The sequence below is a fragment of the Oncorhynchus gorbuscha genome, linkage group LG01, assembly GCF_021184085.1.
Source record: "Oncorhynchus gorbuscha isolate QuinsamMale2020 ecotype Even-year linkage group LG01, OgorEven_v1.0, whole genome shotgun sequence".
Taxonomy (NCBI): domain Eukaryota; kingdom Metazoa; phylum Chordata; class Actinopteri; order Salmoniformes; family Salmonidae; genus Oncorhynchus; species Oncorhynchus gorbuscha.
Window position 1 is genome coordinate 51,799,340 of NC_060173.1, and position 13,040 is coordinate 51,812,379.

The 13,040-nt window shown below is 45.5% G+C and overlaps 1 protein-coding gene across 1 annotated transcript in view; it reads right to left on the minus strand.

Annotated features, from left to right (window-relative positions):
* LOC124044864 (pleckstrin homology domain-containing family A member 7-like) overlaps nucleotides 1-10,874 on the minus strand; it is a 170,760-nt gene extending 159,886 nt beyond the window's left edge. Inside the window, exons 1-3 of the mRNA XM_046364157.1 lie at nucleotides 10,670-10,874; nucleotides 10,461-10,537; nucleotides 10,228-10,285 (exon numbers count right to left, since the gene is read on the minus strand). Of these exons, the coding sequence (XP_046220113.1) occupies nucleotides 10,228-10,285; nucleotides 10,461-10,537; nucleotides 10,670-10,752 (218 nt within the window). The 5' untranslated portion in view covers nucleotides 10,753-10,874. The remainder of the gene's footprint in view (nucleotides 1-10,227; nucleotides 10,286-10,460; nucleotides 10,538-10,669) is intronic.
* Nucleotides 10,875-13,040: the final 2,166 nt, after the last annotated feature.

Consider the following 13,040-nt stretch of genomic DNA (forward strand, 5'->3'; position numbering starts at 1 on the left):
TCCTTTGAATTCCATGCTGTCACAGTTACCAGCCCTTTCAAGCTTAACATCCTTATCATTTATCGCCCTCCAGGTTCCCTCGGAGAGTTCATCAATGAGCTTGATGCCTTGATAAGCTCCTTTCCTGAGGACGGCTCACCTCTCACAGTTCTGGGCGACTTTAACCTCCCCACGTCTACCTTTGACTCATTCCTCTCTGCCTCCTTTCCACTCCTCTCCTCTTTTGACCTCACCCTCTCACCTTCCCCCCCTACTCACAAGGCAGGCAATACGCTCGACCTCATCTTTACTAGATGCTGTTCTTCCACTAACCTCATTGCAACTCCCCTCCAAGTCTCCGACCACTACCTTGTATCCTTTTCCCTCTCGCTCTCATCCAACACTTCCCACACTGCCCCTACTCGGATGGTATCGCGCCGTCCCAACCTTCGCTCTCTCTCCCCCGCTACTCTCTCCTCTTCCATCCTATCATCTCTTCCCTCTGCTCAAACCTTCTCCAACCTATCTCCTGATTCTGCCTCCTCAACCCTCCTCTCCTCCCTTTCTGCATCCTTTGACTCTCTATGTCCCCTATCTTCCAGGCCGGCTCGGTCCTCCCCTCCCGCTCCGTGGCTTGACGACTCATTGCGAGCTCACAGAACAGGGCTCCGGGCAGCCGAGCGGAAATGGAGGAAAACTCGCCTCCCTGCGGACCTGGCATCCTTTCACTCCCTCCTCTCTACATTTTCCTCCTCTGTCTCTGCTGCTAAAGCCACTTTCTACCACTCTAAATTCCAAGCATCTGCCTCTAACCCTAGGAAGCTCTTTGCCACCTTCTCCTCCCTCCTGAATCCTCCTCCCCCTCCCCCCTCTCTGCAGATGACTTCGTCAACCATTTTGAAAAGAAGGTCGACGACATCCGATCCTCGTTTGCTAAGTCAAACGACACCGCTGGTTCTGCTCACACTGCCCTACCCTGTGCTCTGACCTCTTTCTCCCCTCTCTCTCCAGATGAAATCTCGCGTCTTGTGACGGCCGGCCGCCCAACAACCTGCCCGCTCGACCCTATCCCCTCCTCTCTTCTCCAGACCATTTCCGGAGACCTTCTCCCTTACCTCACCTCGCTCATCAACTTATCCCTGACCGCTGGCTACGTCCCTTCCGTCTTCAAGAGAGCGAGAGTTGCACCCATTCTGAAAAAACCTACACTCGATCCCTCCGATGTCAACAACTACAGACCAGTATCCCTTCTTTCTTTTCTCTCCAAAACTCTTGAACGTGCCGTCCTTGGTCAGCTCTCCCGCTATCTCTCTCAGAATGACCTTGATCCAAATCAGTCAGGTTTCAAGACTAGTCATTCAACTGAGACTGCTCTTCTCTGTATCACGGAGGCGCTCCGCACCGCTAAAGCTAACTCTCTCTCCTCTGCTCTCATCCTTCTAGACCTATCGGCTGCCTTCGATACTGTGAACCATCAGATCCTCCTCTCCACCCTCTCCGAGTTGGGCATCTCCGGCGCGGCCCACGCTTGGATTGCGTCCTACCTGACAGGTCGCTCCTACCAGGTGGCGTGGCGAGAATCTGTCTCCTCACCACGCGCTCTCACCACTGGTGTCCCCCAGGGCTCTGTTCTAGGCCCTCTCCTATTCTCGCTATACACCAAGTCACTTGGCTCTGTCATAACCTCACATGGTCTCTCCTATCATTGCTATGCAGACGACACACAATTAATCTTCTCATTTCCCCCTTCTGATGATCAGGTTGCGAATCGCATCTCTGCATGTCTGGCAGACATATCAGTGTGGATGACGGATCACCACCTCAAGCTGAACTTCGGCAAGACGGAGCTGCTCTTCCTCCCGGGGAAGGACTGCCCGTTCCATGATCTCGCCCTCACGGTTGACAACTCCATTGTGTCCTCCACCCAGAGCGCTAAGAACCTTGGCGTGATCCTGGACAACACCCTGTCGTTCTCAACTAACATCAAGGCGGTGGCCCGTTCCTGTAGGTTCATGCTCTACAACATCCGCAGAGTACGACCCTGCCTCACACAGGAAGCGACGCAGGTCCTAATCCAGGCACTTGTCATCTCCCGTCTGGATTACTGCAACTCGCTGTTGGCTGGGCTCCCTGCCTGTGCCATTAAACCCCTACAACTCATCCAGAACGCCGTAGCCCGTCTAGTGTTCAACCTTCCCAAGTTCTCTCACGTCACCCCGCTCCTCCGCTCTCTCCACTGGCTTCCAGTTGAAGCTCGCATCCGCTACAAGACCATGGTGCTTGCCTACGGAGCTGTGAGGGGAACGGCACCTCAGTACCTCCAGGCTCTGATCAGGCCCTACACCCAAATAAGGGCACTGCGTTCATCCACCTCTGGCCTGCTCGCCTCCCTACCACTGAGGAAGTACAGTTCCCGCTCAGCCCAGTCAAAACTGTCCGCTGCTCTGGCTCCCCAATGGTGGAACAAACTCCCTCACGACGCCAGGACAGCGGAGTCAATCACCACCTTCCGGAGACACCTGAAACCCCACCTCTTTAAAGAATACTTAGGATAGGATAAAGTAATCCTTCTCACCCCCTCCCCCTTAAAATATTTAGATGCACTATTGTAAAGTGGCTGTTCCACTGGATGTCATAAGGTGAATGCACCAATTTGTAAGTCGCTCTGGATAAGAGCGTATGCTAAATGACTTAAATGTAAATGTAAATGTAGTAAATAAAGCTGCATACAAACATGGTCTCTATTGCTTTTTTGAGTAAGGCAGCTCCAAAATGCAGGTGTTTCTGCCTTCTTCAGTGCTTCCCGTGGTGGAGGACGCCGGCAGAAAATATGAGCATTGCGCTGTGAATGGCTCAGTGTTCTGTCACTCATGGGGACACTACATCACAGGCAAAGTCTAAGTCCTTAGTCAGGGAGGACATCAAACATTTAATCCCTTTGGGTCCTGCCATAGAGTTACATTAGAATAGCCCTTCCAAGAAGGCTCAAGGTGCACATGAAGCCTAACCTGTTTTAGAAAATGTAATCAAACATTATAAGAGCTTTCATTGTCTGCTTATATGCCCCCTTTATTTATCCTATTGTTCTGACTTGGTGTACAGAGAGAACACTTTAAGAATGGCCCATGTTGTGAATTATGTCGCTGTACATTTCAAACGTGCTGACCAAAGTTATTGAAGACGTCCCTCATCGCTCGCTCATTATTGTCTTCATCAAAATTACAGATTGCCTCTTATCCGCTTTTCGTCCCCTTATGCCATAGTTTGTACATCTCAATTGTCAGTAGAAACTACATTTGTTTAAGCAAGTCAGCCATATCAGCTATGATTTTTTTAAAGGCAGTAAATTAGGCTGAATGAACTGTTTCGCTGCCAGAAAAGGCTCTGTTGATAGCCAGGTGTAGCAGTGGAAAGGTGTTGGGACTTTTGTAGGGACTCTGCTGTTGGGACAGCTTTATGTAGGCCCTAACAGTTTGTGGGCACCGTTTGGCACCGTTATAAGACTTGGGTTTAGGGGAGGGGGGTCTAGAAGTGCCATATTTCATTAGAGATTGGCCCTGACATCTGCTACTCACTCCTGGCTGTGCCATCTGCATCCCCCTCCCCCCTCCTCAGTACCAACCATCCCTCCTCCAATAGGCACAGCCGGAGTTAAGATCCCTCTGACATTCCTGCGAGGGGTTTATCCCCTAGTTTTCCTCTTTCATCCCTAGAATTTGATCCCGCTCTGCCCCTGCAGCACACGCACGATAGCAGGCTCAAGGGACTCCTGAAGGGGCCCCGAACAAGCTACCCCCCCCATTTGTAGCCCCTGACGTCCAAAGGGAGGAGGGGGGGTGTATGTGACGTATGGGGCTGTGGACCCTCCCCTGGAGCGTAAGTGGGACTATTCACCACAAAGCCCAGGCAAAGAGTCTGGAGGAGTAACAGTTTAGACGGATATGAAATGTGGCCCAATGCAAACAGCCAGAGGCACAGATAAGGCACACATTTGGCCATCCTATTGCCATAATGAATTCATCATCATCATCTTTGAGCTCAGTCTGTTTTGTTGATATGTTAGTAAGTAGAAAGAATGAAGTTTCGGATGGCTGCGTTTTGGTGACGCACATATTTTAACAAAGGCGGTTAAAATATGTGGTGAGATGTTGTGAATGCACAGGTGGGTACATGCTCTTTTCTTTCACATGAGTGCCTCTGGAGATAAGTGTTTTGGTGGTCTAAAAAGTGGGTACACTTTCAGTTGTTCTTTCCACTTAAAGCACACCGCTCCATTCAGGTAGTTGACAGAGAGCTGGCTTGACAAACCGGAGAAAGGACAGATTAAGTATCTAAAGAAAGTAGTTTTTTTTAATTATTGTATTACAATTAGTGTTCATTATTAGTCCTCTGTCATTGTATCATCCAAAGTGCTGGAGTACAGAGCCAAAACAAAAAAACATTTGTCACGGTCCTGGTCCCAGGCTTGTTTGCACCTCATTGATTGACATTGGCCGTAGAAGTTGGTAAGACAACACAAACAGACCTGGGACCAGGCTAGACCACACTACTCCTGAGCGAGAGAGAAACACAGTGAGAGGGCATTTCACCAGAACTCTCCCATGTCTGTGGTATGAGCAAGGCCGTTAACACACTGTTCCCCGGGCGCCCCGAAGACGTGGATGTCATACCTCTGATTCAGAGTGGTTGGGTTAAAAGCGGAAGACACATTTCAGTTGAAGGCATTCTGTTGTACAACTGACTAGGTATCCCCCTTTCATGTTTCTGAAGAGAATGCCAAAAAAAATGTACAATAGTAAATTGACTGGGTGGGAGGATGGGGTTGTGTTATGAGAGAATACAAGAAATGGGGCGGATTAACACACACACACACACACACACACACACACACACACACACACACTTGATAAAAATAGACTGCACCAATCTAAGGGCATAACGGTTACTTTAAGTGGACATTCAGATCACAGGGAGAGGTCGTAAATCACAGAACTGAGGGTCCAAAGACTATGAAAAACACATTCCATTGGAGAGAGCTCTTTGATATTGTAAACAATAATAATAAATCATTGAAAACATGTTCAGCCAATCAGTAGCAGTGACAGCCAGAGCAAACATTGAGAGATGCAACAGAAACATAACCTTTGGAAATAGTCCTCCCCACAACTAGAATAGGATATAGGGTTGGAAGGGTGTTATATACGTCACGTTATTTCTCCACAAGGTTCCCACTCATGTGGCAAAAGTGTGGCCAGAGACGAGGCCATACGAAACTCAAACTCCCAAAGGAGGAATAGTTTGAAGACAACACAGGTGGATGGATGTCAAAAAGAGAGCTATAGGTGAGGACCAGGCCTCTGAAGTTTGACACACACACACATACTTACAGTCTAAATGCTGGCCAGACAGGCCAACTATGCTGAAGTCACTCACTAGGATTCATTTCACCATGGAGTATTGATAATGCGGTAGCCCTGAGCTGCATAATAGCATTATGTCACATAACAGCAAGCCCTATGTCACAGTAGGGGTATCTGGAATCATAACACGACATAATGCCAGGTCCCAGTTGTGATGCTCTGCACTCCTGGCAAGGAGCTCGAGGCTCCCAAGTGGCGCAGGGGTCTAAGGCACTGCACTACAGGCACCCTGGTTTGAATCCAGGCTGAATCACAAGCGGCCGTGATTGGGAGTCCCATAGGGCGGCGCACAATTGGCCCAGCGTCGTCCCGGGTTTGGCCGGTGTAGGCCGTCATTGTAAATAAGAATTTGTTCTTAAAATGAGTTGCCTAGTTAAATAAAAGGTCACGTTTTAGAGTGGAGACAGACACGAGACACTGGAAAAGGAACTTCATTGAACACAGACATTAGCAAATAGCATGTAAGTGCCCTCGTTCTCCTGTGCTACATCGTTTACATTACCTCCCTTTATAGGTATCAAGAGTGCTGGGCCTTCACAATCCTACAGTAACAGTTGTACACCACTAAAGCATAGCACATAGGAAAACTTCACAATATATTGAGTCACACTGACAGCAGAAGATAAACTGGGGGGGGGAATCAACGTGTGGAATCTCAACTCGTGTGTAAATGGACAGTAGCCCAATACACCTTACTGAATCTAATAGCGAAGAGGAACACAATAACACATCGAGCCTCACGTCAAGATCATAAGTGTCGTAGATGTCAAAAACATCCCGAATCAGATTGTCAAACACCAGCAACATTTCTCGCAGCCTAAAGCAGGAGCTGCGATATTGAACAACCAATTTTCCAAATAGTCAAACAACAGCCACAACCGTTCAGTACGCAAGCAAGTCAACAAGAGGGTGTGTTGTATACTAGCCCTTGATCATGACTCTCAGTTCCATTATACATAAGAGTCATTGGACGAAGGTGTCTTCCGTGTTTTGTTAAGAGCCCCGGGACGCTAGGTCTGAATATGAACATGCATCGCTTGAGGTACAATCTTGGAAGCATAAGGATCTAATCTTTCATATCAGCAAGAAATCAAATAAAAATATGTATATACATTTTTATTTTAAGGTTCAATTGATACACACCTTTATAGGGTTATGATTATGGGTTCCCACACAGCCACATCTCCATGGTACAGCGCTTGTTTACAGAAAACAGACCTGACTACCTGTGCTAATTAGCTAGCTGCATCTCCTTAACACCTGGATGTAGGAAGGCAGGAAAATACTGTCGGGCGCAACTGCTAAAACAGAGGTACAGTCAGTGGCGACCCGTCCTTCAGGGCAGGTGGGGCAGACACACACACACAACCTTTCAAATGTTTGGGGTCATTTAGAAATGTTCTTGTTTTTGAAAGAAAAGCAAATTGTGCCCATTAAAATAACATCAAATTGATCAGAAAATAAAGAGTAGACATTGTTAATGTTGTAAATGACTATTGTAGCTGGAAATGATTTTTTTTATGGAATATCTACATAGGCGCACAGAGGCCCATTATCAGCAACCATCACTCCTGTGTTACAATGGCATGTTGTTAGCTAATCCAAGTTGATCATTTTAAAAAGGCGAATTGATCATTAGAAAACCCTTTGCAATAATGTTAGCACAGCTGAAAACTGTTGTTCTGATTAAAGAAGCAATAAAACTGGCCTTCTTTAGACTAGTTGAGTACCTGGAGCATCAGCCTTTGTGGGTTCGATTACAGGCTCAAAATGGTCAGAATCAAAGACCTTTCTCCTGAAACTCATCAGTCTATTCTTGCTCTGAGAAATGATGGCTATTCCAAGTGAGAAAATGCCAAGAAACTGAATATCTGGTACAACACTGTGTACTACTCCCTTCACAGAGCAGCGCATACTGGCCCCAACCAGAATAGAAAGAGGAGTGAGAGGCCCCGGTGCACAACTGGGTAAGAGGACAAGTACATTAGAGTGTCTAGTTTGAGAAACAGACGCCTCACAAGTCCTCAACTGGCAGCTTCATTAAATAATACCCACAAAACACCAGTCTCAACGTCAACAGTGAAGAGGGGACTCCTGGATGCTGGCCTTCTAGGCAGAGTTGAAAAGAAAAATCCATATCTCAGACTGGCCAATAAAAAGAAAAGATTAAGATGGGCAAAAGAACACAGACACTGGACAGAGGAAGATTGGAAAAAAGTGTTTTTGACAGACAAATCTAAGATTGGATGTGTTCAGATCACAAAGAGGAACATCCGTGAGACGCAGAAAAAATGAAAAGATGCTGGAGGAGTGCTTGATGCCATCTGTCAAGCATGGTGGAGGCAATGTGATGGTCTGGGGGTGCTTTGGTGGTAGATTTGGACAGGTAAAAGGGATCTTGAAGAAGGAAGGCTATCACTCCATTTTGCAACGCCATGCCATACCCTGTGGATGGCGCTTAATTGGAGACAATTTCCACTTACAACAGGACAATGACTCAAAGCACAGCTCCAAACTATGCAATAACTATTTAGGGAAGAAGAAATCAGCTGGTATTATGTCTATAATGGAGTGGCCAGGACAGTCACCGGATCTCAACCTTATTGAGCTGTTGTGGGAGCCACTTCACCGTACGGCACATAAGAAGTGCCCATTAAACTTATAGGAGCTGCGTCAGGAAGCATGGGGTGAAATCCTTTTTATTTTTTATTTTATGTCATACAAACATGGTCTCTTTTTTTGTTTCTTGAGTAAAGCAGCTCCAAAATGCAGGTGCTTCAGCCTAGCTGAGAGATTATTTTGGTGGTGGTGCTAGCCAGACGAAAAATACAGAGCGTTGCCCCTGATTGGCTCAGTTTTCTGTCACTCAAGGAACAATACGTCATCCCCAATACGTCATCCCCAATTCTCAGGTTAGAGCTCGAAACTGTTCGCCCCTTGGGTTCTGCTGTAGAGTTATATTAGAAGAGCCCATCCAAGAAGGCTCAAGGTTATTGGCCACAGATTATTGGCCACAGAATGACATCAAATCACATATCTGCAGTAGCTTTGATTGGACTGATGTCAACATCTTACTTTCAAAGTCTTAGCTAGCAGTCATCATCAGCTGTCATCGTCAGTTGTCATCAAGTCGACAATCTACTGGCAAATCCTTTTCGCCCTTGTCATATTAAGAGAAATTATAGATAAAACGTATCGGTGCTCATCAGCCATTGTACATAAACATTACACAACAAGTTGGAAATTGCAAATTCAACAATGAGTTGTTTGGAAGGAATCAGTGGCTAAGAGTTGCAAAGAAACCACTAACGTTAGCCTGCTATTCAATGGAGTGGCTGTGGGTTTTTTTTCTCCCAGTTCCCACCATAAATCCAGAGAATACCAGAATTTTATAACAAAATGTGCCTACAAAAGGACCGCTGCGCCAACTTCACAAGGTGAGTCCAAAAATAACTTGTATGCTGCTGCATAAATGGTGTAATATGCCAGGGAGAAATGTATAATGGAGCTAAGAAATTAATACTAAGTGTATGTTGTGTAGTAAGCAGTTAGTAGCCCATGTGCCTCACCCTAATAATTTGGTCTATTTTCACCAACGCGGTATTGTAAACACATAACGTTAGTAGTTGTGGTGCTTGGCTTGCACGTGCAAATTCAGCACACACACACAACATTCTATAATAGAATTGTGTTATTTGACATGTTAAATAAGCTTTTCATTTGACACGTCAAATAGTGTACCACCCCAAATAGTGCACCACCCTAATAATTTGGTCTATTTTCACCTCCTAATTTCACCTGCTGTTCTGACTTGGTGGTGCACAAATAGCCCATAGCATGTTTTAGAGAAATGGAATCATTGAATATTGTTAAGAGCTTTCATTGTCTGTTTATATGCCCCGTTTATTTATCCTACGGTTCTGACTTGGTGTACAGGGAGTACACTGGAAGAACGGCCCATGTTCTGACATCTGTCACTGTACATTTCAAAAAGTGCTGAACAAATAGTTATATTGACTACGTCCGTCATCGGTTGCTCGTTAATTAGATTGCTTGTCGTCCTCTTATCCACTTGTCGTCCACTTATGCCATAATTTGTACATCTCAATTGTCAGTAGAAACTACATTTGTTTAAGCAAGTCAGCCATATCAGGTATGTGTTTGTTTTTTAAAATGCAGTAAATGAGACTGAATGAACTGTTTCGCTGCCAGACAAGGCTCTGCTGAAAGACAGGTGTAGCAGTGGTAAGGAGTTGGGACTCAGCTCTGCTGTTGGGACAGATTTATGTAGGCCCTAACAGTTTATGGGCACCGTTTGTCATCGCTATAGTGCAACTAATGTATTGTTTAGTGTTGTGTAGTGGCTTTGCTGGAATGCATCCCACATTTTTTTGTTTTGCCCCACCAAGACTGACATGCTAAACTCGCCACTGGGTACAGTAAGTAAGTATTTTGCATTTGTGACATTATTTTTGACCTGATATGAAAGTAGAGGGATTTATGTTTCTAGAACCATACCACCATTGAGAATCAGTTCACGTTTAGATAGAGGATTTGGCTGTTTTGGCTTCCAGAGCCAATTCGTGTATAAACAGAACATGTAAGATCCATGGACTAAGGAGTAAGTAGGTTCCTTTTGTCCATTATCGGGCTAGTTGTAAACCAACTGTAACTGAAGTATTTTAACCTATGAACACCCCCACCACACACCTGTGTCAGTAGGCTAGAGGAGCCATATTTTTTGCTCCCCTAGTAACCTCAACGGCAGTAGTGCGCTCAGGTACTTCGCCACGACATAATATAGTCGAATTCAATTGCTTTGACTTACTTTATGAAGTAGATGGCCCCTTCGTCCGTGAAACCCTCTTCCCATCCTCGAGGTAAATCTGCATTGGGCGAGTAAAAAAAAAAAATGTGCGTTACCTTCGAGGGTAGGCGCATTCCCCTGAAAGTTTCGTGCATCATTAGGCTACCGGTATATCAATAACGTACAAAAGAAACCCGTTCTTCTGTGAAGTAGGCCAAAACGGCATTAATAATCTGATACAAGTGCAAGCATACCTGACCGTATCATGTGTCCGGAATTGACAGGTTCGCCCGTTTTCGGATGGAGCCAAGCAGTCGTGTTCGTTTCATCGCTGCCAGAAAGACAAAACACCTGTTAAGAGGAAATAAACACTAGACAATCGAACTCTCCTTTAAAAGAGCCAACAAAAAAAAAAGAAGAACGACCACATTTCGCCTCGCCAAAAAGCACATATTCGACTCACTGAATGAAAAACACCCTGCCATCTCCGCAGACACCGTAGGACCAGTGCTCAGGTAAGGTCTCCCGCCCGAGCGGCGCCGCCATGATCCTGGTATGAAGTCCTATTTCATTCCCTCTTCGTGGAGTTCTCCAGGGCACTCAAAATCCAATGATCACCGCCAGGGCGAAGAGGCGAATAAAGGGGAGGGCTGTCAGCTAGGCTACTCAGTTGACGGAGAAGAAGTACGTTTTCTGAGTAGCCTACTTTTGTCTGCCGACCGAATGAAAGTTACACGTAGTTGGAAACAAAAAAAAGGAGCTCTCGTGTCGCGGCTTTGGTTACTTTAAGGTTTTGTAGTTGTACGTGTAAGCCAATTATTGCTCTCAAAATAGCTTTTCAGAGGCATTTTCTTATTTAACGCAGGTCCCCGAGGCAATCGGTGCATGGCAGTCTATACTGAACAAAAATATAAATGCAACGTGTAAAATGTTGGTCCCCTAAAAGATGGCAGACATTTTCCATATGCACAAAAATAATATTTTTCTCAGATTTTGTGCACAAATGTGTTTATATTTCTGTTTGTAAGCATTTCTCCTTTGCCAAGATAATCCATCCACCTGACAGGTGTGGCATATTAAGAATCTGATTAAACAGCATGATCATTACACAGGCGCACCTTCTGGGACAATAAAAGGTCACTCTAAAATGTGCAATTTTGTCATACAATGCAATGCCACAGATATCTCAAGTTTTGAGGGAGTGTGCAATTGGCATGCTGACTACAGGAATGTCCACCAGAGCTGTTTCCAGAGAATGGAATGTTAATTTCTCTACCATAAGCCGCTTCCAACGTCTTTTTGAGAATTTGGCAGTATATCCAACTGACTTCACAACCGCAGAGCACGTGTATAGCGTTGTGTGGCCGAGCGGTTTGCTGGTGTCAATGTTGTGAACAGAGTGCCCCGTGGTGGAGGTGGGGTTATAGTATGGGCAGACATAAGCTATGGACAATGAACACAATTGCATTTTATAGATGGCAATTTGAATGCACAAAGATACCGTGACGAGATTCTGTAGGACCATTGTAGTGCCTTTTATCCGTCGCCATCACCTCATGTTTCAGCATGATTAAGCATGGCCCCATGTTGCAAGGATCTGTACACAATTCCTGGAAGCTGAAAATGTCCCTGTTATTCCATGGCTTGCATACTCACCAGACATGTCACACATTGAGCAGGTTTGAGATCCTCTGGATGGACGTGTATGGCAGCATGTTCCAGTTCCCGCCAAAATCCGGCAACTTCGCACAGCCATTGAAGAGGAGTGTGACAACATTCTACAGGCCACAATCAACAGCCTGATCAACTCTGCAGGGAACCAAAAATATTTGGACAAATGTGGATGCTACCATGATTACAGATAATCCTTATTTTAATCGTGAATAATGAGTGAGAAAGTGAGATGCATAAATATCCAGGGGCTCAACTTTGTTTTTAGAAGTGGGGGGGGACATCATTTTTTTTTATCCAGTCGGATAAACATTCCAAACAGCCTACCCGGCCGTCTCGGAGCCTGCCGCAGGGTCCTAAAGCATACACCGTTGCCTCGTTTTGTATCACATTCCAATGATAAAACTGGGGACATTTCAAAATGTGGGGACATGTCCGCCCCTTCCCCGGTGAAAGTTGAGCCTCTGTAAATATCATCCCTCCCACCAACAAAATGCTAACTTCCCCTGTTATTGGTGCAACGTTAGCATGTCTTGGGAGCAACATTCCCTCTAAACTACGTGTGCGCAGTGGCCCCGAGACTGCTGCACAGCTCTCCCGGGACTGCCTCACAGAAAACATCAGCCCATATAGAGAAGCACGAGATTGTACTTCACAATTTTAGTGCGTAGTAGTAGTGCTCACCAACTGGTCCCTTACCTGTTTTGCCTGTTATTTTAGCATTAATACATGTCTCATATCAGTTTGCAAACAATGTATTCAAAATAGGATTCCATTGTATTGACACGAGTAGCATCACTACTCTGGACGATTCTGACTTCGAATATGTGGACATCTATAAATACCTAGGTGTCTGGCTAGACTGCAAACTTTCCTTCCAGACTCATATGAAGCATATCAAATCCAAAATTAAATTTAGAATCGGCTTCCTATTTCGCAACAAAGCCTCCTTCACTCATGCTGCCAAACATACCCTCATAAAACTGACTATCCTACCGAACCTTGACTTCGGTGATGTCATTTACAAAATAGCTTCCAACACTCTACTCAGCAAATTGGATGCAGTCTATCACAGTGCCATCTGTTTTGTCACCAAAGCCCCATATACTACCCACCACTGCGACCTGTATGCTCTTGTTGGCTGGTCCTCCCTACATATTCGT